The 22,465-nt window shown below is 34.7% G+C and overlaps 1 protein-coding gene across 7 annotated transcripts in view; it reads right to left on the reverse strand.

Annotated features, from left to right (window-relative positions):
* Positions 1-22,465, reverse strand: part of XRCC4 (X-ray repair cross complementing 4) — a 270,649-nt gene that overhangs the window by 247,705 nt on the left and 479 nt on the right. For 6 of the 7 annotated variants that reach the window (XM_087862012.1, XM_087862010.1, XM_087862011.1 and 3 more), the window contains 2 exons: positions 10,885-11,033; positions 4,216-4,391 (listed from right to left, as the gene is read on the reverse strand). In XM_087862012.1, the coding sequence (XP_087718138.1) occupies positions 4,216-4,391; positions 10,885-11,023 (315 nt within the window). In that variant the 5' untranslated portion in view covers positions 11,024-11,033. The remainder of the gene's footprint in view (positions 1-4,215; positions 4,392-10,884; positions 11,034-22,465) is intronic. The other variant, XM_045796337.2, reaches the window with a different exon arrangement.

Here is a 22,465-nt window from a genome sequence, read left to right on the forward strand (position 1 = left end):
GATTCAGTAGTTGCGTATAACACCCCGTGCACCATTGATTACGTGCCCTCCTTACTACCCATCATCAGCCTATCCCATTCCCCCACCCCCCTCCCCTCTGAAGCCCTCAGTTTGTTTCTCAGAGTCCATAGTCTCTCATGCTTCATTCCCCCTTCTGATTACCCCCCTTTCTTTATCCCTTTCTTCTCCTACCGATCTTCCTAGTTCTTATGTTCCATAGATGAGAGAAACCATATGATAATTGTCTTTCAACATATAATAACTGTCTTGCAACATTTTTGGAACTAAAATATGACAAAACAATTATTTGTAAGGAAAATACTACAGAAACACCCCTGTAACAATAAAAGTGAACCCTTCTAAATGACGTTTCAATCTCTCTTAAATGTTATCATGCAGAGATTGCTAGTTGTCCTTCAGTATCTCTCCTTCCCCTTTTACACAGTAATGGATGTTTCTGGGCACAGGATACAGCTTAAGATTCCCCTGCAGCTAGGTGAAGCTTTGTGACTTAATGCTGGACAATGGGATGTAAGCAAAAGTAATGTATGCAATTTTAGGTGATGCCCTTAAAGAAAATGTGCATGCTCTTTATCTTCTCCTTAACTCAGTCCTCTTGCCCAAAAGGTGAACATACGGTGAAGCTAAAGCTAGAGCAGTCTTCTTGGATCGTGAGATAAAAACTGCCTGTTAAAAATGGCAAAGCAACATGATTAGGGAAGCCTGGGCCTCCAACATCATAAAACCATCATACTAACCCAAGACTGCCTATTTGGATTTTTAAATCAGAAAAATTGGCCTCTGTCGTACTTAAGTTGTCAAATATTCAGCCTAAACTGTATCCCAGTTTCTCATGGAAGGGGCAAGGGAGACAAAGGAAAAGGAAATGAAAATAGACTTTATTTTTTTTTAAGATTTTATTTATTTATGAAAATAGACTTTAATTCTAACAGAGGCCTGTAGCCAATTCTCGTGTGTGTGTGTGTAGGTGTGTGTTTATGTGTGTGTGTATCATGTTTATTTTTCTTCAAAACTCATAGATTTCCTTCATTTGGGCTACTTTTAGAAATATAAGACTAGTATGTTAAATGACCTGGAATGAACCCAAGAAATCACTTTAAAACTCGAGAGATGAGAAAACAGAGGTATGAGCAAGCAAATAATGAGCCCAAGGTTATGCTTTTCCAAAAATTATTAAGTGTTTTTTTTTTGGCTCATAAATAATTTTTTTTCTGAAGAAACAGATCAAGTTATAAAAGCAAAAAAGGAAAACATTATTAGAATGTATTGTTTGCATGACAAAGAATACACTGCAAAATCAGTATGAGTTGTGAATGGCAGAGAAAAAGTAGTGACACAAAATGTATGAATAATCTCCTGAATGGCGCTACTTACAGCAGAGACATAATGAATTCTAAATGCTTGCACCAGAGTATGTTTTCATCTAGAATAATGAGAGCACTGGTGATGGGGCAGGAAGGGTCCCAGAGGTTTGCCCCATATGAAAAAAAAGAGTTAATGTCTTGCTGGTCATTCCTTATTCCAATGAGAATTAAGCTACAATAAAAAAAAAAAAACCTATGTTGTCTATAAAGAAAAACTAATTAGAGTATAAATGAATTGTTGGGTGTTATGAGCTCAAAAGCAATCTCATGAAAATTATGTACATGCTCCCTCCAAAAAATGTGTAACATATACCTTATGCATTAAGTATTTCATTGCTTTGGATAGACACTCTAATAAAACATAAGGTCGTATTTCTAAAAACCCAGGTCTTTTTGAGTACAAAAATCAGTAGTTAATTCCTTTAAAAAAAATTTTTTTTTTTTTTTAAGTAAGTTCTACGCCCAACGTGGGGCTTGAACTCACAACCCAAGATCAAGAATCACATGTTCGGCCAGCTGGATGCCTCTATTAACTTTATATAAATTCCAAGTAAGTCTTATATGACCTGAATACTCGAAATGTTCAAATTATACAGTGATCTCCAATGCAGAATTAAAAACATAAAACTTCTTGAAATGATGGCAACAAATGCCTAAAAACCATGATTCTGAGAGGTATGAATCTGGTAGTAAATGTACATAGGACTCATAGAAAATTCTTTGCCATGGCCGAGTAACCTCATGTCAACAAACAACAGAATTCACTACAACTTTCTGAACTGAATCTATGTTCATTCTTCCCTTTTTTTCTAAGTACAAGAGGTCATTTTTGGCAACAATCAGATGTCTGTGTCATCAAGGAAAAGATTACAAATTCCTTTTAAATTTTTAGGTCATCCAAAGCACTATAAGCCTTAAAAGCATTCTGCCATGTTTCCAATTGTCTGCATATTTTTGCCAGCAGATGAATTTGCAAGATATTGTCACTCTGAAATTCAATCTGCAGAAGCACATCCTGAGGCACTGGAAGACTCCCACAGCAGTTTGGCCAAATGAACTTGTGATTTTCATCTGCACCCATAAGACTGACTACAGCACCACAAAGTGAAAGTTTTCTTTCATTCAAATATCCAAAAATACCCCTCAAGTAAGTCACGTCATGAATGAACTCGTCCAACTGTCCTGAGAATAGCATTTCTTTCTCTCACAAGCAAATGTAATAGATGATAAACAAGGAGGGAGCTATCTAAACTGCAGTGTAGTGCTTTAAGACATATCCTTGAAGGAACCAATGCACTTCTGCATTACTGGGGATCTCTTATTCTGTTTCCTTCTTGAGAAAGCCTGTTGAACAGGTAGCGAGTAGTTCGTGATTCTGACTCAATAAAGTTATGTTCGGGGTGGTAAGCAAGTATCTTTTCGGATAATTGTCAGTTTTCAATGCTGATTCATGCCAAGCCAATTGTAAAAGACGTAGGTCATGAATACTTGAAGTTCTTTCTTCACAAAAGCAGCAAAATCAGATGTACTGCCAAACATGGTAAGTACTCATCCAACCCCGAGGCAGCAAACCCCCTGTCAGTCATTACATACAAATGCTTATTGAATGGGAAATGGTGTAACTCCCAATTTGACAATGATCTGCTTCGAAATATTAAAAGAAACACTCAGCAGTTTTAGAGTACATAACATCATCTGATTGTGCTTCGGCCATAGGAAAGAACGCTTTGTGATAAATAACCAAATTTCAGCAGCCAGTTCAAACCTTTCTTAACCCGTTCTAAATTATCATTTTAAGGACCTTGGCATATTGAAACTTACATAAATTGGCAGGTAAGTGGAAAAAGTATGTATCCTCTAAACAGAAATAATTACTGAAACCAGTCTCTCTGTATTATTCTCTATAGGTTAACATACATTTCAAAATAATGATTCCATCTGTTGCTTTACATGTTTCTCTAATTGGTGAAATCCCTTTAATCATTCTGAATTAAAGAGTCATTTTCAAGGAATTTTTTAAACTCAATTTAGTTCCAGCACAAATTGTCAATGACTGTCTCTAACCTTAATGTGCTAAAGATTTCCCTCCCTTTCCTCTACTAAAGACCTCATATCAGAATATAAACCACTGGCAAAAACAAATAATTCAATCTCTAATTATCCCATAAACTTGGTTAAAATATACAAACAGTACATTTTGATAAATATTTTTGATACATAAACCACCCACCTTGATCTGAATTGGTATCAGAACTGAACAGGACAAGTAGCAGATATCCTTGTCTGTAAAAACCTGAGTTGAATGTTATTTCTATTTTAGTATTTCTAGGTCTGATATATAAATAAAATACCTTAATGCCTAATGATATGTCTTACTACACTTAACTATCTCATTCTGTAATTCTGAATACATTCTAATAAAGTAGAGAATGAGTTATAATTATTAAGTACTCAATGGTAAATATATTATCTTCTTTCTTAAAATCAGTATTTCCCAAAACTTATTAAAATAAACCCTGTCTCATGGCCTGAAGTTTCTGACCCCACTTGGCAGAACTGCTCATTCATGTAATTACCTCTATAATACTTATTTTTAAAGCATTAAAAACTAAATACATTTTCTAATAATTACTTTTCACAATTAATTAGTATGAAGCATTTAATGACTGTAACGTTGAATGAAGAAGCATTCTTCCAACTTGAAAACCTAGTACTTTTAACACTTCTATTTCCCAGATAGTCTGGGAATAATAAGCTAGTTATTTAGATAATTCCTCAATAAGTGCCCTGACATTTTACCACTTACATTATTATGGACCATGTTACTTACTGAAACATCTTTCAAGTTTTTCTCAAAGGAGAAATTACAAGACTCTCTGGAAAAATCAAATTTGTATGCATCAGCTGGTCCTCCTCCTGATATCAATGCTTTTCTCAGTTCATCAACATATTTCTCTTTTTCCAATGCCATGTCATCAGCTTCTTGGGAAATCTCTGACTCAGAAACTATGGGAAACATTAATAAAAAATTTTGAAATGAAAAATAAATTTCTAAACATGAGTGTATATTTATTTACCTGTTGCTACTAATTTATCACTTATGTAACAGAAATTTAAACAAAAGGTAAAACCAATCCCTATACCACACATTTTTAAGTCAAATTATACCTTTTAACTGAACTAGCAATTTTTGAGAAACACATTAATTTAGTCTCAAATCTCATCTGAAAAACATTAGACTCCTTGCATCATTTTTCTCTGCCCTCGGATGAAACACATGCATTGTAAATTACTAGAAAAACTACCATCTTATATACGTGCTCCTAGGTCAAAGCCAGATAAATTATTTCTTATAATGATTAATAAGTTCAGTATTTTAAAACGTCTTTCTTCCTTGCCTCAATTTATTAAAGAGATTAAATAGTCTATAGTCTACTTCTCATTCACATGTGCTGAGTCGAATTAAAGTAAAAATGGAGTTCATTCTTCTCATCTCATTATGTGCCAAAAAATAAAGAAGGAGGATGAAGGTAGGTGATGAGGAACAAAAGAGAAGGGAATTAATATTTATTGAGTGTCGCCTGTTTGACACACATTATATTACAGATCTGACTTCCAGTTCTCTCATCTAGGTATACTGAAAGCTGATGCTTTACTCATCTACAGAGATTTTTACTTCAACAATTATATTCTCAATTCTAGATAGATACTCTTTCTTTTTCATAATATCCTGTTCTTGCCACACCCTTCCTTTAAATATTTGAAGGCTTTAAACATATATAAGATCTCTTTCAGATCAGTCTTTATGCATGGTTCCTGGAGTATTAATTCCATTTCTACCGCTGACACATTCTCATTCTGTTTTTTCTCTTTCATGCTTTGCAGTGTTTGAATAAGGCTCTCCTCTAGCCAGAGTATCATCTGCTCTGGGCAATACAGCTGGCTTTGAATCAAGGTTGCTAGTTTACCTTTCTGGGAGTCGCAACAGGTTTCAACAGCTCTGGACCAGTTTTGAAAGTTAATTTCTTAACTTGGTTTTTACACTTGAAGCAAAGAGTTCAACCTTAAATCCCTCATCCCTCATCCATACATAACACAGACTTAGGGTTCTGATTTTTGTCCAGACTTTTATCCACTCATAGCTTAGTGTCTAGTTTGATTTTATGCTGCATCTTCAAACCAGAGAGCAGTCTTTTGTTTTTGTTTTGACTTTTTTTTTTTTTTAAAGATTTTTTTAATTTATTTGACAGAGATAGAGACAGCCAGCGAGAGAGGGAACACAAGCAGGGGGAGTGGGAGAGGAAGAAGCAGGCTCACAGCGGAGGAGCCCGATGTGGGGCCCGATCCCATAACGCTGGGATCACACCCTGAGCCGAAGGCAGACGCTTAACCGCTGTGCCACCCAGGCGCCCCTTGTTTTGACTTTTTTTAAGATGATTTCATTAACAAGATACCTTTCAGTTTCCTTTCTTTACACTGAGGGCTCAGTTCCAGTTCCTTAAGAGGCCTGCCGTCTCAACATTCCAACCCACTTAGGTACTACACAGTCATTTAGACATATATCTAGCTCAGATATATAGTTCCATGAACCTAGAGTTAAGCTTTAGTTCCCATTAACCACTTTGGTTTTCAGATACCTTTTCACAGATGGCACCTGGGGAGTTCCCTTTCTTACATTCAAAAGCTGCAATGGGTCTGTTTGCTTTTAAAATTACAAGACTTAATCTAACATTTGTTTGGAATGTGTGCATGTGGTTGGGTGGTTTCCTGTGTCAATTCAGGCTAGTACAATGATGAAAGTCTCATGTGGTTCTATACTTTTATGTGTAAAGGTTACATTTATCTATTTTATTCCTTATAATACTCAAAGATGTTTCAAATGATAAAATTGATGCTCAGATCAAGTAAACGGTCTACGGTCATGGAGTAGATTAAGTGGTCAAACTTGGATTCATACTTATGGTCTCTTGGTTGGTTGGTTTTGTGGTGAGGCAAATATGGGACACTGGAAAAACTATTTCCTTCCATGGCATTAAAAAAACACATTAGTAGGACATACTACAGAAATCAATGAAAGCTTGACTAAAGAATCCCTAAAAATATAACACAGATTTTCATACCTTTGGTCTGTGTGCTGTCAAGTATGCCTGGAAGCACCATGACAGGCAAAGAGGAAGAGAATTTTGAAACATATCCATATATTTTTCATTATTCAATTTTGGTCATTTCTGATAGTAATATGAATCTCAACACAGATGTCAAAAAGAGGTAAGAAGAAAAACTTTTATGTTCTTTATGTGATTTTACAGCTTCTAAAATCCTTTCATATATTTTCTCTGTCTCTGAAGCAGATGCATATTTAAGATGCTCACCACTATCAAATCTATTTATCAAATCTATTATCTTTCAGTTACCCTATTAGCCCTTCTAAAAAAAAAAGAAAAGAAAAGAAACAAACAAAAACAAAAATAAGAAAACTAATGCTTCCTAGTTAAGGAATAATTTTGTATTTTGTGTTGGGTAATTTTGAAGAGTTATAAATACCTAAGAAGAGAAAATATTTCACAGAGAAATAGGAAATAAATCTGTAGAACCATGTTTAATCCAACTACAGAAAACACAAAAGAGGGCGCCTGGGTTGGTTCAGTGGGTTAAGCATCTGCCTTTGGCTCAGGTCATGATTCTGGGGATCTGGGATCAAGCCCTGAGTTTGGCTCCCTGCTTAGTGGGGAGTCTGTTTCTCCCTCTCCTTGCTACTCATGCTCTCTCTCAAATAAATAAATAAAATCTTTTAAAAAAAAGAAAGAATGAATGAAAACACACAAGAAAGTATGCCTATTGAAAAAACATCCCTTGAAAAGCATTCTATATGACATTAAAACGAAAAGATACATATCTGAAAATATTTTATAGAATTTATTGGTTCGATTCACTTATTTAAAACAATGCTTACTCAGCACGTACTATGTGCTAGGTACTATTCTAGGCACCAAGGATACAAAAGTTTAAGACAGAAATTCCAGCCTCATGCAGCCTAATTCAAGTGCTGACATCTTAGATATTCTCTTACGTTACCCCATCTGTGAACGCTGTTCTATTATTATGGAATATTTCATTTTTGAGAGAGAAAAAAAACATGAAAAAAATTTTTCTGTTTATACTTCCCCTTTAAAAACTGTGAGAAAAAAATTAAGAAAAAAAATTTACTAGAATATTTCCATTAACAGTAAATGTGAAATTTTTACTGTCTATTTAGAACTTCAGTCCTAGAAAAACAACTTGGTCACCAGTTTTGAATTTTGTGCTAAGAACATCTGGAAGAAGCACAGCTGTAAGCATTCACTGCTCCAAAAACTTTGGTGACCAGAAATAAAAAGCCATGGAAATAATAAAATTCAGCAAGGATACAGCTGAACCACATAATAATAGCATAAAAAGTGAGCAGGCCAACATGACCAAAACCAAGGAATTATTCTCAGACACATAGGATCCAAGAAAGCATCATTTTAACACTATTTGTGGGTAGATGAAGATGTAAGTAAGGAAAGAAGATTTTTTTCTTTTGGGTCTTTATGGATAATGAACGGAAGACTGTGCATAGCCTAAGTTCATGTTGGTGCTTTGAAGACAGCCTTATCATCCCATTAGAGATCTTGTTGGTATCACATCATGGACCTCCTTTATTGCATTTATTAAAAATCCTTTTTCCCCTGAACTCTGTCACATAATCTCCATATAGGTCACCAAATATCAATGTTTAGAACAAATATAAATGAATATAATTACTTGATAATAAATTTATTGATAAAGTATACTTTTCAATGAACTACTCCAGAGATGGGTGATACAAGATTCTTACTGCTGACTGATAAAACTTATAAAGGTCACATAACAGTCATCAATCCTTAACCTACTTTGTGACTTAACTCTGTGATACAATTCTCTATAATGTTGAAGTGATGATAGACCACATGATAATTAGACCTCAAAACATTCATTAGATAAAACATTACTAATGGAAAAGAAATCAGTGAATTTAGTGTGTGGGAGATTAAAAGGAACCCCACATCCTTTTAATTTTACTCAAATGAAAAGAGAAAAAAAATTATCCAAATTGAAGGTTGCAGCAATCAAAAAGTTGTACAAAAAAACAGGATGAGGTATAGGAAGGAAATCCATTTTCATTTTTCAATTATGTAATTGTTTCAATGTTCTTAATCATGTTATTGTCTATCTATAAAGTGCCAAACCAAATCATACTCATGTAGTAAGCCTCAACTAACCATGGAAACAATGTTATATTATTTGGTTTGATATTTTGTCCCTGAAATTTATACAAGAAAATAGAAATGAATAATGAAAGATATATAAAGCATTTGTGAAATTCAAAACTTTAGTATCTTTGAAAATAAAACCACCATATATGGTACACTATAAAATTTGCTGTTTGAAAGCCTGGTTAGTAAGCAAGCCAAATTTTAATAATACAACAAAGGATATGGAAGTCTTCTATAACATTTTTCTCACACTATTCAGTAGCTAAAAAACAAATGGCAAAGCATACTATATTTCTGACCAATGCCAACAAGAAATAAATATGACACTGGAGTTCTAATTCTAAAATAAATGGTTCACTTTCTTTTTTCCTAGGATGTTTTATATATTTGAGGCATCCTTTCAAAGAATATCTGTTGAGCATATAGGTCCCAGGCACTGGTCTAGATACTTATAAAAAATGAGTGACAGACAAATCAGATGCATTCCTTGCTCCTAACGAATCTAGGAAAACAATATTGATAATAATAATATTAAGAACCACTGCCAGCACATTTTTTATGACATACACAAATTGTTCCATAAATGTAAATTCAGCTTAAATTTCTGGTTAAATCAAGATTTAAGAGTTAATCAGTATATTCTTTTATTCCCAATCCTTAATGATAAAAAAAAAAATTTAAACAACATATTATTGTTCTTTGCTTTGGTGAATGAGGTTTACTAACTTAGAATGTAATATTTTCTTTGGTAATTAAGGCTCTTAAAGTATCTCAGGGTCATCTGTCTAATCATAATTCATTATACACAATAAGCCATTTGTCAGTTGGGAACATCTAAGTTATAAATAACAGTATTCCTTACATACGAGCAACCACTTCACTTAGGACCTGCCTCCTGGGCTGTTCGGTTGAAACTGCTCTTCTCTCCAGACAATTGGCATTAACCTACTGCCATTATCTTCAGCCCTGTGCACCCCCCCTTCCAAAACAGAGCTATTGCCACCTGGGTACACTAGCATACACAGAGCTAACCTGAAAAATTCTCTTCCACTCCTACATGGCAACAACCAAGCAAAAACTGTTTTCTCTTACACAGAAGTTTACAGCTTTAATAGATACCATAATAGGTACTGCAAACATTTTCCTTGAAATTACTTTACTTTATTAATACTTACATCAGCATTCCTTGCTCTCTGTCATAAAAGAAGAGTTTTTTTAAAAAACCCTGCAAGTTTAAATTCAGTTTGACTGTACTGTGTAACAGCATTTGTAACATCCAAGAAAGAAACAAAACTTCACCATGTAATTTTAAAAGATATAATAATTACAGTAACAAGTTTTAGGGAAATATTTCTAAATTAATAGAATATATAAATGGTATGTAAATTCACATGAGAGAATTATTTTGCCTAAAACATTATTTATAACATAACTCTAGAAATGACTGTTGCATAACTGTAGAAATAGTTTTTCAAATCTTTGTAGAAATAGTTTCTCAAATCTTTGAAAAAATACTTTAGAAGAGTATGGAAACTTCACTATATGAGCAAAACATAATTCTATATATTTTCACTTTATACCTGCCATGTTCCATAAATAATTTCAGGGCCATTAGACTTTTTAAAAGATCACTGCCGAAGACGCAAAAAATTTAGTCTATTTCATGAAATAATAGCCAAAATCCCACATGAGGGTTTGAACCTTGGTTTATAAAATCTCTAGTACCGTTTTGTTTTTGCTACAAATGTAATACCTGTTCACTAGAAAATAATTCAAACAATATAAGTGTATAAAATAAAAAGAAAATCACCAGTACCGCACTCCACCAAGCTAACACAATCCCTTGGCCCAGCCAACCCACCTCCTTATGCCTCCCAATATTTCCCTGGGGTCCTGAAAAAAAATACATGTATAAAGTACTATTTATGTTTTGTATAAAGAGATCATTTAAAAACCCTGACCAACCCCAAGTACTAAGACTCAACTAGTAACCAGAATTTGCTGGGGCGCATGCTTCTTTCTCTATCCTTCTATTAATTATAGAAACTGGCATTAAATATTATAAATCTATGTGTAAATTAGACAGCAGTAACAAGTACAGCAATCATGTTAATTTTACCCAGAATCTACTAAAGAAATACCTTAATTTGAAGTGTCACTGAGGACTGAAGAACAGCACATTACCGAAATTTTACTTTTAAAAAATTTGCTGTGAATATTACCTGTCCCGGTCCACGCTGACTGACCATCAGTAAGTGTAATAACAAAACCAGATCCTAGTGTTTTCTCCCAAGCCACTTGTAGAAAATGAATTATGTCAGGTTCGGAAGCAAGACAGATTCTGCTTACTTTTCTCTCCATTTCTGGTCACCTGTTGTAAAAGAATAAAATTAATATTTTTGCAAGAAACTGTGACTATCAAATAGCGATGTTTTGTATATTGTTCTCTCAGCTACACAAAGCACCAAGGAAATAAGTAAAACAAAAAAAACATGTAATAGTTAGCCAACCACAACTCAGTAAATCACAGTTCTATTCAATACTGATCTATAATTTTTACAGATAAGAAAAACAGAGGTCCATAAATGGCAAATGAGTTACCCAAGTTGAACGCTGAAAAAAATTACTATACCCAACAATATGAAGAGTAAAGACTTTTCTTACTGATCACACTTTCATTTCTAATGATTAGAGGTTCTTCTTCGATGAATTCAAAAACATTTGCCCAGACTGACCTCAAACTTACCAAACTGTGGTACAACACATATTTGGTTCAAAGAAAGTAACTATATTTTTTCTAAACCTGGAATATCCCTTGACCATGTGCACGTCATTAAGAGATGCTTAAGCTGTAGAAGCTAACATGCAAAACAAAAATACCCTAAAAATTACAAACATGCAAAAAAAACCATTACAAAAAGTCAAAACCAGGAACAAAGCACAAACTTCCAAAGATGGAAAACTAGAGAAAACTATTCTTTAATCACAGAGCATGAATCTCTTCCTAGATAATCCTGAAAAGGCTAAAAAAACTCTTTAATCTTTTATTTAGGGAGAAGAGTATAAAACTGCTTCAATTTTTATGACCTATATATATATATATATATATATATATATATATATATATATATATATATAATATGCTATAAAATTCCAAAAGTAAATTATTAATTGGCAATTCACTGACAACTGATTAATAAGTTTTAACAGAGCAAATTTTTAAATCAGTTTTAATTTGCTTTCTCAATTTAAAGCTATTACATTTTCATAAATAAAGCATATTCTTTTTCTCAATTAACAACTGAATATGAAAATAAAAACAACTGAATGCAAAAAACTCACTTTGTCAGCTCTTCACACAATTGAATATGAAAATAAAAACAACTCACTTTGTCAGCTCTTCACAAAACAAAACTAACATACTACAGATCTCTATCTTCTGGGAGTGGGAGGGATGCTTAATTACAGAATGCTAGAGCTATTCTATCTTACAGCAAAAAGCACAAGGAAGCAGGGCGATTTCCAGAATAAAAGAAAAAAATGTCTAAAATTAAGAGTGTAAGATACCTCCAAATTGGTAAATTAACAATAATTCTAACTTCTACCTAAAGTGTGCTCAGAAGACTGTTTATTATTCTTCCCAGTAAAAGACAAAGTTTTAAAATCACCATACTTGGGGGGGCGCCTGGGTGGCGCAGTCGTTAAGTATCTGCCTTCGGCTCAGGGCGTGATCCTGGCGTTATGGGATCGAGCCCCACATCGGACTCCTCTGCTATGAGCCTGCTTCTTCCTCTCCCACTCCCGCTGCTTGTGTTCCCTCTCTCTCTGGCTGTCTCTATCTCTGTCAAATAAATAAACAAATAAATAAATAAATCTAAAATAACCATACTTGTAGCCACATCAATTAAGCATGTTTACGTGTTAAAACTATGTAAATTTGTAGGTTTGACTACATCATAACCACTGAAAAAATGTAATTATTTTAAAATATTTCATTTAGTCATAAATTTTTCCTACATTGAGGTCTTTTTTTGCCTCAGTAGGCTTACTTCTGAAATGCGTTATCCATTTGTGAATAGTTTCTTTTAAATCAGTCAAAACACTTAACATGCAGTTAATTACCCACATGCTCTGTAATCCTTAAATTTGAAAATTACTGGAAAATGTGTATTACTATTTTTCTATACCAATCATTGAAAAAGACACATAGTTAGAGACTTACATAATTCTAATAGGCCCCAAGCCCACAGCTTAGGAGGGGGAGGGTAATAGAAACTACTTATGAAGGCCACTTTTTGCCTCTGGAATTTATATACAAACACACAGATACACTTGCACAGGTTATTTCTTCTTAAATGTGCCTCCAGAAGCATGGCTATTGTTAGCAATTAATGTAACTTTGTGACAGGAAAACTCAGCACTTAGAATTACTCTAAAACAGCAATGGGTTTCACTGCTATTTTTCATATTTGAAATAAGTGACAAACTGCTAATTATACAAGGTAGTTTAAAATTCAATATTCCAGATGCTTCACTCAATGACACAAAGGGCTTTAATCTCAGTAATGTAAAAAAGACATTTCGGGGTCAGATTAGTCTTTTTTTTTTTTAAGATTTTATTTATTTATTTGACAGAGAGAGAGACAGGCCGCGAGAGAGGGAACACAAGCAGGGGGAGTGGGAGAGGAAGAAGCAGGCTCCCAGCGGAAGAGCCTGATGTGGGGCTCAATTCCAGAACGCCGGAATCACGCCCTGAGCCGAAGGCAGACGCTTAAGGACTGAGCCACCCAGGCGCCCCGGGGGGTCAGATTAGTCTTAACAATGTCTTTGAATTATTTACGTTTTAAATATTTTCCAGTTTCTGATCAACTCGAGGTACTTATAGCTAAAATTAAATTGTATTATTTTAAAGATGCCATCGTTTTACTAAAACTCAGATTTGAAACTTTGGATGCTACCTGTGAGTCATGTTTAAGCACTTAACATCAATAGCCTGAATGTGACCACTCAGTATCCTAGAAACTTTGTGCCTCAGCAGCCTCCAATGTTTTCTCTGTATCAACTCAGTTTTAATTTCCTAATAATATATTATTTGAACCACTTCTGAATGAAATTCATTCTTCTACTTACTTAAGTCACCCCCTCATTAAGTATCAAATACAAAATATCTAAGAACCAACCACAAAATAGGAAAAAGGATGACTTGCCATGTCTTTCAAGAATCCTAAGAGCAAACCAATGATGTCTTTGCTTTCAGCAGCCCTGTAAATGGGAATAGTCAGCCATAGTTTTTCTGCCCCAAGAATACTTGAAGAAAGGGGTGGAATCCTCTTTAGAGGGACTGATTGATTAGGGCCATAAGAAAGCGTGTGTTTTGTTTTCTAAGGGCACTAAAGGTCGCACTAGTATCAGCACCTCTCCCAGCCAGAGCCAAGGATCTAAGACAAGCCTGCAGGTGGAGACAGTTGAGTCCCACCCCAATTTGTACATCAGTAGCTTTATTGAGAGCTCAGAACAGTTGAGAATTGAGAAGCTTATCTTTAGTACTTTGTGTCTTTGATACTTGGCTTCCTTCTTAGAAGAGAAATAAGTTGTTGGCTGGTATGCAGTTGATGTGATCTACGCTCTGAACAAATACCATTCACAGTTGCCTCTGAATAAACAAGACGCTTTTTAAATTAGTTTACAAAGAATTTTGTATGCCCTTTTGGATGCTGATAAGGAGCAGTGCAGAAGCCAACTCTCTTAGGTCAGCTCAAGTTAGTGACAACACTATATCATTGATAACACCATTTTGAACTTGAGCTTCTTTTATTTTCCTTTATAGTTAAGTTACGGCTTCTTTTCAAGCTGCTTGGGCTGCAGGTGTTCAAACTTCTGCAGCTATGCCAAGGAGTTGTACTTACAGATCAGAAAGGACTAAATGCATGTTTCTAATGAAGCAATTAACTTAAGTGCCCCCTTGTTCAGAAAAGTAGGCCGATACCTAAAGTGAATTCAGAATAAAGACTAGCACACAACACAGGCTGTTAAGCCTATAATTAGATTCTCAATCATATTATTTTGTTTAACCTTATTAAAAAAAAAGGAAGAAAAGAAAAAAATGTAAATTGTAAATCAAAAGCATGGTGATAAATTTTTTAAAGTTCTATCATATTATAAAAATTCAAGGGTAGGACCATATGTATTGCTAGATAAAAAGGGAAGAAAGTCTTATGCGACAACCACTTTTTGGGCTATTTACTTTTAATAAGACAAACATCACACAATTCAGAAAACTAAGAGCAAAGAAAATGACGATTTTCCTATTTGTTTAATAATCAATGCTTTTAAAAAAAAATACTAATGTTTATCTTACCAGAATTCTCATACTGAAAACTTTTCTTAATTAATAATTGATTCCTAGCATTTTCATTATTTTTTTCCCTATCATTTTCATTAATAGCATGACAACTTGCTGGTTGGAGTTATCTATCTGTCTGAAGGGTTAATTTTTTTTTTCTTACATGACCACAAAATCAATTTACCTTTAAATTTCCAAAGCAATTAAACAAAAATATCAAGTTTTCTATAGAAGAAATGCCTTCTTCAAAGACTATTTTCGAGTTCCCATTATCTAAACTTTAAGGGTAAAGAATTTATAATATTATTAAATAATTTTCTCATCATGTCAATATTACCTCCATTCTATTAATTTAGAAATGAAAGTAAGGTAACCAGCTGTCCAGGTTTCCCTGAGATTTTCTTGGTTTCAACACTGCAAGTCCCATGTCCAGGAAACCTCCCAACCTCAAGCAAACTAGGATGGATGGTTACCCAAACTAAGAGTAAAATATAGTTAGGACTGTAGACATAATCTTGTTCAAAAACTTGTAAAATACCGATAATGTTCAAGTTAGATGTCAAATTAACAGTCTGATGCTTCAGGAATAAAGCACCAGAACTATAAAATTAGTCTAAAAATTAAGGCATCTTTGCCACGGTCATAGTCCATTCTCAATTACCTCTTAGGACTGTGGAATGCCAGCTGCTGCCATTCCAATATCGTATTACTGCTCATTTCCTCTACTCATCTTTTACAAATACCATTAATAATCATTAGTTTCAGTGATTCATTTAAAGTTCACTTCCTCTCCTTTCTTTTTTCTTTACCCAATGAACTAAGTATTTTAAAACAATAAAAGAGCTTGACTAAATTTCCCACATAAAATCTAACACCTAGATCCAAAATGCCCTGAAAATTGGACCCAAATTTCCAGGACTTCCTTTCTATTCATCAAATGGACACTCTTAATTACAAATAAACTTGGCAGAAAGGATGAGAGCATACTTATCATTTTGGAAACTTTCTAAACTTTCACACTTCAGTCCTAATTGCAGAGTTTCCTGTGAGAATACACTTAACAGAACGGAAGAGATAAGATAATACCTGAAATACAGAATTAACTAAACAGTCTTTCTTAAGAATTTAGTAATTATGATTTCTTAAGCCGTAAAATTTTGACACCTCTCCTGCATTTTAATTTCAGAAGAGTGAAATACCATCAGTTAAGTGTATATACAGTCTTTTCTACTTGAAAAATGTGCTGCTGGGAACCGAAATGTAACTAAAAACACTTGTATGGAAGAGACACAGAACTTGCACTATACTTTTTCCCCTACCCACAAACCCACCATTTCCTTACAACTGTACCCATTTATCTGCCTATTTCTAATGGCAAACAGGGGGACGAATGATAAGATTGGGGTACAAATGAGAGTTAATTCCGGAAAAAAAAAAAAAAAAACAAACCCTATAACATATCCTCAACTGGTGACACTACCTAATTCAGCCGCTCAAAAATATTTAGGAACTATGTGAAATTGCTGGTATTTAACAATGTTTAGCCTAAAAAATGGCAATTTCACATTGTTTGAATGACAGTAAGTTATAAACAACACATTCCAAATTGGACGAATAATTACTATTTATTTCCCATGCTGTAATTTTTGACTCTAAGTCATTTTCAGCCATTCCTGAAAGTATTTTGGACTCTCGCGGGAGAACGTTTCAAGATAAAAGCAAAACATTCACCAGCTGATAATTGTGATGGTGATAGGTACACAGGAGTCCACTATGTTCTCGCTACCTTTATATATATTTGAAATTTTCTACAATAAAATGAATAAAAAGAAAATAGTTCGCTAAGTATTATTTGACCATCAGGCTGATTATATTGCTATAGAGTACCTTTGTAAAAAGAGACAAAGTCACCTATTAGAAATTTATTCTTAAATATATAACTTAAATATATAATTCAATACTTCAAAACTTAGGAGCCTATTTAAGAAATATTGAGCTCAGTGTCGACTCTTTATCTGATAAGCATTACACCTGAAATACTGGTATGTAATGCACTGTTGACTGACTCAGAGATGAGCACTTGATTCAAGTTAGGACAACTAGGACCAGTGAAGCCTAATTTCAACACTTCTTCTCTACTGGATTTGATGCTCTAACACTGTGAGCCTGAAGCTGCTGACAACAAAACCAACAGCAGAAAGTGAAACTGAGCTGTGGGTAGCAGCTCAGATCTGATTCCAGCAATACCAGAATCTAGATCCAACCACAGATGTTTTAGGTATGAGGCCAAGAAGTTCCTTTCTGTTTAAGCTACTTTGTTGCAGGTTTTGGAATCAGTCAGACTTCTGTATGAATCTCACTCCTTGGTTGTCTGGACTTCAGCAAATTATTTAATTCTCTAAACCTCGATTATCTCATAGTACCTGCAAAACAGTTGTAAGTCAGCAATGTGTGTATTCCATCGGTGCCATGAGTACCAAACTTTGGGAAACACTATATTAAACTCATAATATTCAACACGAAACAGGAAATTTCACATTTTCTACTTAATATGCTTACACTCTCATCAATCCTAAAACATTTCAAAGTACCGGGCAACTTTATCACTACATGATAAATAACTGGTAACAGCTGGTTCAACCGTTGAAGACAGACAAGAAGACAACTGGTGAATATTTTTCCAGAAGACCCTAATGATTCTAGGGGGAAAAAAATGTCTATTCAAAACAAAGTTTCAAGTCTTGGTTACATGGCAAAAAAATGTTTTCCAAGTTTAAAAATCATTAATTAATAAGTTAATGTTTTCTCCTTAAAACTCAACAGCCTACCTCAAAATATTGGCAAACGTGCTCTAAAAGAGGGATCCAATCAATTTAAATTTTAAAATTGTTTCTTTCTCTTCCACCTTTAATATACTCAAAAAAATACATTAAAAGCTTTTTATGAACCTCTAATACAATTTGTTTTTTCATGTTTTTAAGATATTTGTAGAAATAAATGTAGCACCTGGCAGAATATATGACCTCAACTAGACTTTGAATCCATTCTTCACAATACAAATTTAGGAGTGTGATGTGGTTAAACAATTAGATTACTATATAAAAGCCATCAGTCTCTGTTATTAGAAAAGAAAAGCAATGAGAGGACTAGTCCTGATGCTCCTGGTTTATGCTCTTCTAGGACTGTTTCAGGACGATCACTCAAAGAATGCTTAGCTTAACCTTCTTCTAGACGTCTGCAAAACAGATGTTATTAAGACTGTATGGTTCCAGTGACTTGATAAAAAAGCTTCAAATGTGTCTTTACTTTGCATCAAACGCTCTATATACAGTGATATTCATACGGGAATTAAGAGTGGTAATCTGTGATATTCAACCAAACATATCAACTTTACTTGCTCTTTAATCCACTCATTTTCTTCTAAGATATAGCTGTCAAATACTCAGAACAAATCTTCTCATCACATTTTAACTTCACTAACTTATTATGTTTTCTCTATTGCTAAATTCTCAAAGCATAAACTTTTGGTTCCCCAAAGTAATATCTAAGTCTTGAGTTGAGCCAATTTTTGTAAGAATAATATATAAAATGATGAGGTTGATTCCTAAACACAGGATTAAGGCAAGAGTTTTTTTGTTCATTCATAGATGAGTATCATTGCACAAGTAATTATAAATTGCAACCATGCTATCATTTTTTTAAAAGCACGTTAAGCCCACATATGCAAGTATATTAGTATACTATGTTATATAAGCACCTACCTACAAATTACCAAAGAACTGTCAATAATTTTTTAAAATTCAACTTTAAGTGCTCCAAAGTTTAGACAGATGTTACCCTACTTTCTCTGAGCAGCTGTTCATTGGACATGTTCCTTATTTATTGATATACTGTGTTCAATGTTAGGGTCACATTTCTTAAACAGGAACTTGGCAACTTCCAAATTCCATTGTAAATATTGACATATCTCAGCATGTCAATATTTATACTGTCAAGACTTTGATGAGTCTCCTCAACAATGGCTGCATCTTATTTCTTAGCAGCCACTTGCTTCTGTTCCAATTGACCAAGGTCTTTCTTTTTTCAACAGCATCCTCTCAAAGACCAGATTGGCTTTCTTGCTTATTTCAACATTCTGGACACTTTTACAGGGTTAGTAAAGTTCAAAGAAACAAGGCACAAACTTAGGAATAGTTATTTTTGATTACTTAATCCCAAACCTAATCATCATTTTCAACCCCACCGTTGGGGTTGAAAGCTGCTGAAGCCTTTTCAGAATTTATAGAGTTAAATTATTTCCTTTTCTGTTAGTCCTAAAGGTATGCAACATTACAAAAACACTGGTTTACGGACTACAACGATGATAATATTCAGAGGACGGTTTAAATTCAGATTGTTTACCATCAAAGGTAGTTAGAAGTCTGGTTCATTATCTACAATTATGCAGTGTTTTAAATAGAAAATTACTTTACCTAATTTTTCTGCCAAGTATCAGAAATTATTTTAACAAACTAATTATCTTTAACTCAACCTTAACAACAAATTTCCATATCATTGTGAGAAAAATCTTTGCAATATCTTGAAAATAGCCTGGGATTTCCCAATGGCACACAACCAAAGGTTTAATGTAAAGCTATTAGCAGTACTGGCGTCTAGCAAAAGCATGGATGCCTCATGAGCAGTTTGGAATTCTAGCACGGATTTCCCCTTTGAGGCAACAAAAGTCTCAAGGGTGTTCTTCCAAAAGAGCCCCGTCTCATCAACATTAAAAACTGCTGACTATAAGAACCCTCTGTTCATCTATTTCAGCCAATGTCTTACCAAAAAAAGCACAACTCATGTTCTCATCAGCACTGGCAGCTTCACAAATGACAAGGAACAAACTGCCCTGGACTATAAAATGCATTAACTACCTCCTACCTGTACAAAAACTATCCTTCTATTATTTTAAGGACAGCCACCTTTTTCCTAGAAAACAAGGTATAGCAAATATACCATCGATTTTATACTCAAAAGACTCAGCCTGAAATCAAAACTCTAGTGCTTCATAGCTGAGTGACTTTGGTCATGCCATTAATGCATTAAAACATTCACCAACTGCTTCCTACGTACCAGGCTTTGATATCCTCAGAATGAGGAAGACACATTTCCACCTCTCTAGTGAGATAAAAACACCCCAACATGATTATTTTACAAGCTTGCAAAGTGCAGAGGCAGGGTGGTACCTACTCTCAAGAGTTCATGTAAGCCAGCCTGACATCTCGGGGAAGGCTTCCCTGAGTTACACCTGATACGAATCTTAAAAGGTGAAAAGGAAAGAGATACGAAAAGGCATTCCATGCAGAAGACCCTGCATGAGCAAAGGCTTGGAGGCAAGAAACAGCAAATACCTGAAAAGGATAAACAATTCAATGTTTCACAATGACTGCAAATCAAGGATGGCTAAATTCAAATACCCAGTCAAGTTCATTCATTCAACCAAAACATGTGCACTTCTATGCTTCAGACAGTGCTTTAGAACTTGGCACAAGGAAACAACACAGATAACAGCTCTTTCCTTTTTAAAACTGATATTTTAATAGGAGGCCAACAATGAAAAAAACCACATAATAAATATGTAAAACATATAGTATGGTGGCAAGTGCTAGAGTAAAAGGAGAAGACAGGATAGAGAAAGCTGGGAGTACAGAGGCCAGTGAGGGAAACAGGGATAGTTGCAAAGCTGCAATTTTAAATAGGTTGAGGTAGGCTTTACTGAAAAGGTGATACCTGAGCACATACATAAAGATCAGTTGTGTGGATGTCTGGGAAAAAGCATTCCAAGCAGATGAAGCAGCCAGCGCAAAGGCCCTAAGGCAGAAGTAGGCTTAAAGTATTTAAGAAACAAGGAAGCCAGTATGGCTGAGACAGAGTGAAGGGAGAGCATACAAAGGGCTGAAGTAGGGAGGTAATAGGAAACCAGATCATGCAGAGTTTTGTAGGCCAATGTAAGGATGTCAGCTTTTATTGTGAATCAAATGAGAAGTCATAAAATGTTTTTAAGCAAATAAGCAACATTCCTTCTGATAAACTTTTTATTCTGGAGTAATACTGAATTTACAGGGAAGCTGCATAGATAACACAGAGCTCCCATATACATCTCACCCAGTTTCCTCTAATATTAACATCTGGCTTTCAGAAAGAGAAGGAACTAAGAATATGAATTCTGGAGTCTTCAGTATACAGATGGTTATTTAAAGTCATTAACACTTGATATAATCAAAAGGAAGTGTAGAAAGAGGAAAAGAAGAGAATAAGAGAATCAAAGATTGAGCCCTGGAACACTCAACAATAAGAGATCAGGAAGAACAGAAGGAAGACAGAAGGAACCAACGAGGGAGAAGGAGAACCAATAGAGTGTGATGTCCTGGGAATGAAGAAAATACATCTTGAAAAAGGAAGTGATTAACTGAGTCAAAGGTTGCTGATAGCTCAAATAGGAAAGAAGATGGAATAATCAACACCTGGAGACCACTAATGACATTAAGAAGAGGATTTGAGGGAAGGGTGGGAGCAAAAGTCATGCTGGAAAGATCTCAAGAAAGAACAGAAAAAGAGAAAATGGGATTTGGAACATAAAATCCCTACAGGATTTTTGTTCAGACGAGCAATAAATGGGGTTAGAAATGGAGAAAGTTTGAGAGAAGCAGTTCTTAAAGTGAAAGAAATAACATTCAGGTCAAACATGAGTCTTAATCTAAGAGCCACAGCGAAAAAATATAAAATAGGGGGGAGAAGAAGGACAAAGACAAATACTAGAACACAAAAAGAGGGGGGAGAAGGAGGAAAAAGACAAACACTAGAACACAAAGAGCCTTAATCTTAAACTATGGAGGCTAGTTGAGGATTAGAGAAAACAAGCAGTTAAGTACGTGACCACCAATGAATTTTTAAAAAGGAAATCATACAAAAGGAAACCATTAACGTCATTAACACTAGATACAATGTAAAAAGGGGGGGGGAGTGAGGGAGACTGACTAGTGGTAAAACAGCAATACAACTTTAATTCAAAAACCTTATATTAAGTTCCCAAAAACTATGCGAACTGAAGTCAAAACACCTGTCTTCTCCATTCGGACTACGCAAAGACAAAATCGGGTGGAAAATAAAGCCTCATCTAATGGGATTATCAAAACGAAAAGAAGCTAAATAATACCACTGATTAAAAGAGAAAGTTGGCATGTGATTCCTCTCGCTGATGGACCGCTTCTCTAGAATACCTATGCAACCACTCAACTCAGAAAAGGGCAGTTTCTTTCCACTTATTACAACTGAAAGTTCTTCCCTTACCCCAAAGGGCCTAGTACGCTTCAGGCCCCAGGTGAAACCCATGGACAGTTTACAAAGAGCGAGGGATTAGGGGAGAGAGAGAAGGGTAGCGTCAGAAAAGTGTCCAACAGCATAGTCAACACAACTCTCTA

The sequence above is a fragment of the Ursus americanus genome, chromosome 5, assembly GCF_024610735.1.
Source record: "Ursus americanus isolate L20-20 chromosome 5, mUrsAme1.1.p, whole genome shotgun sequence".
Taxonomy (NCBI): Eukaryota; Metazoa; Chordata; class Mammalia; order Carnivora; family Ursidae; genus Ursus; species Ursus americanus.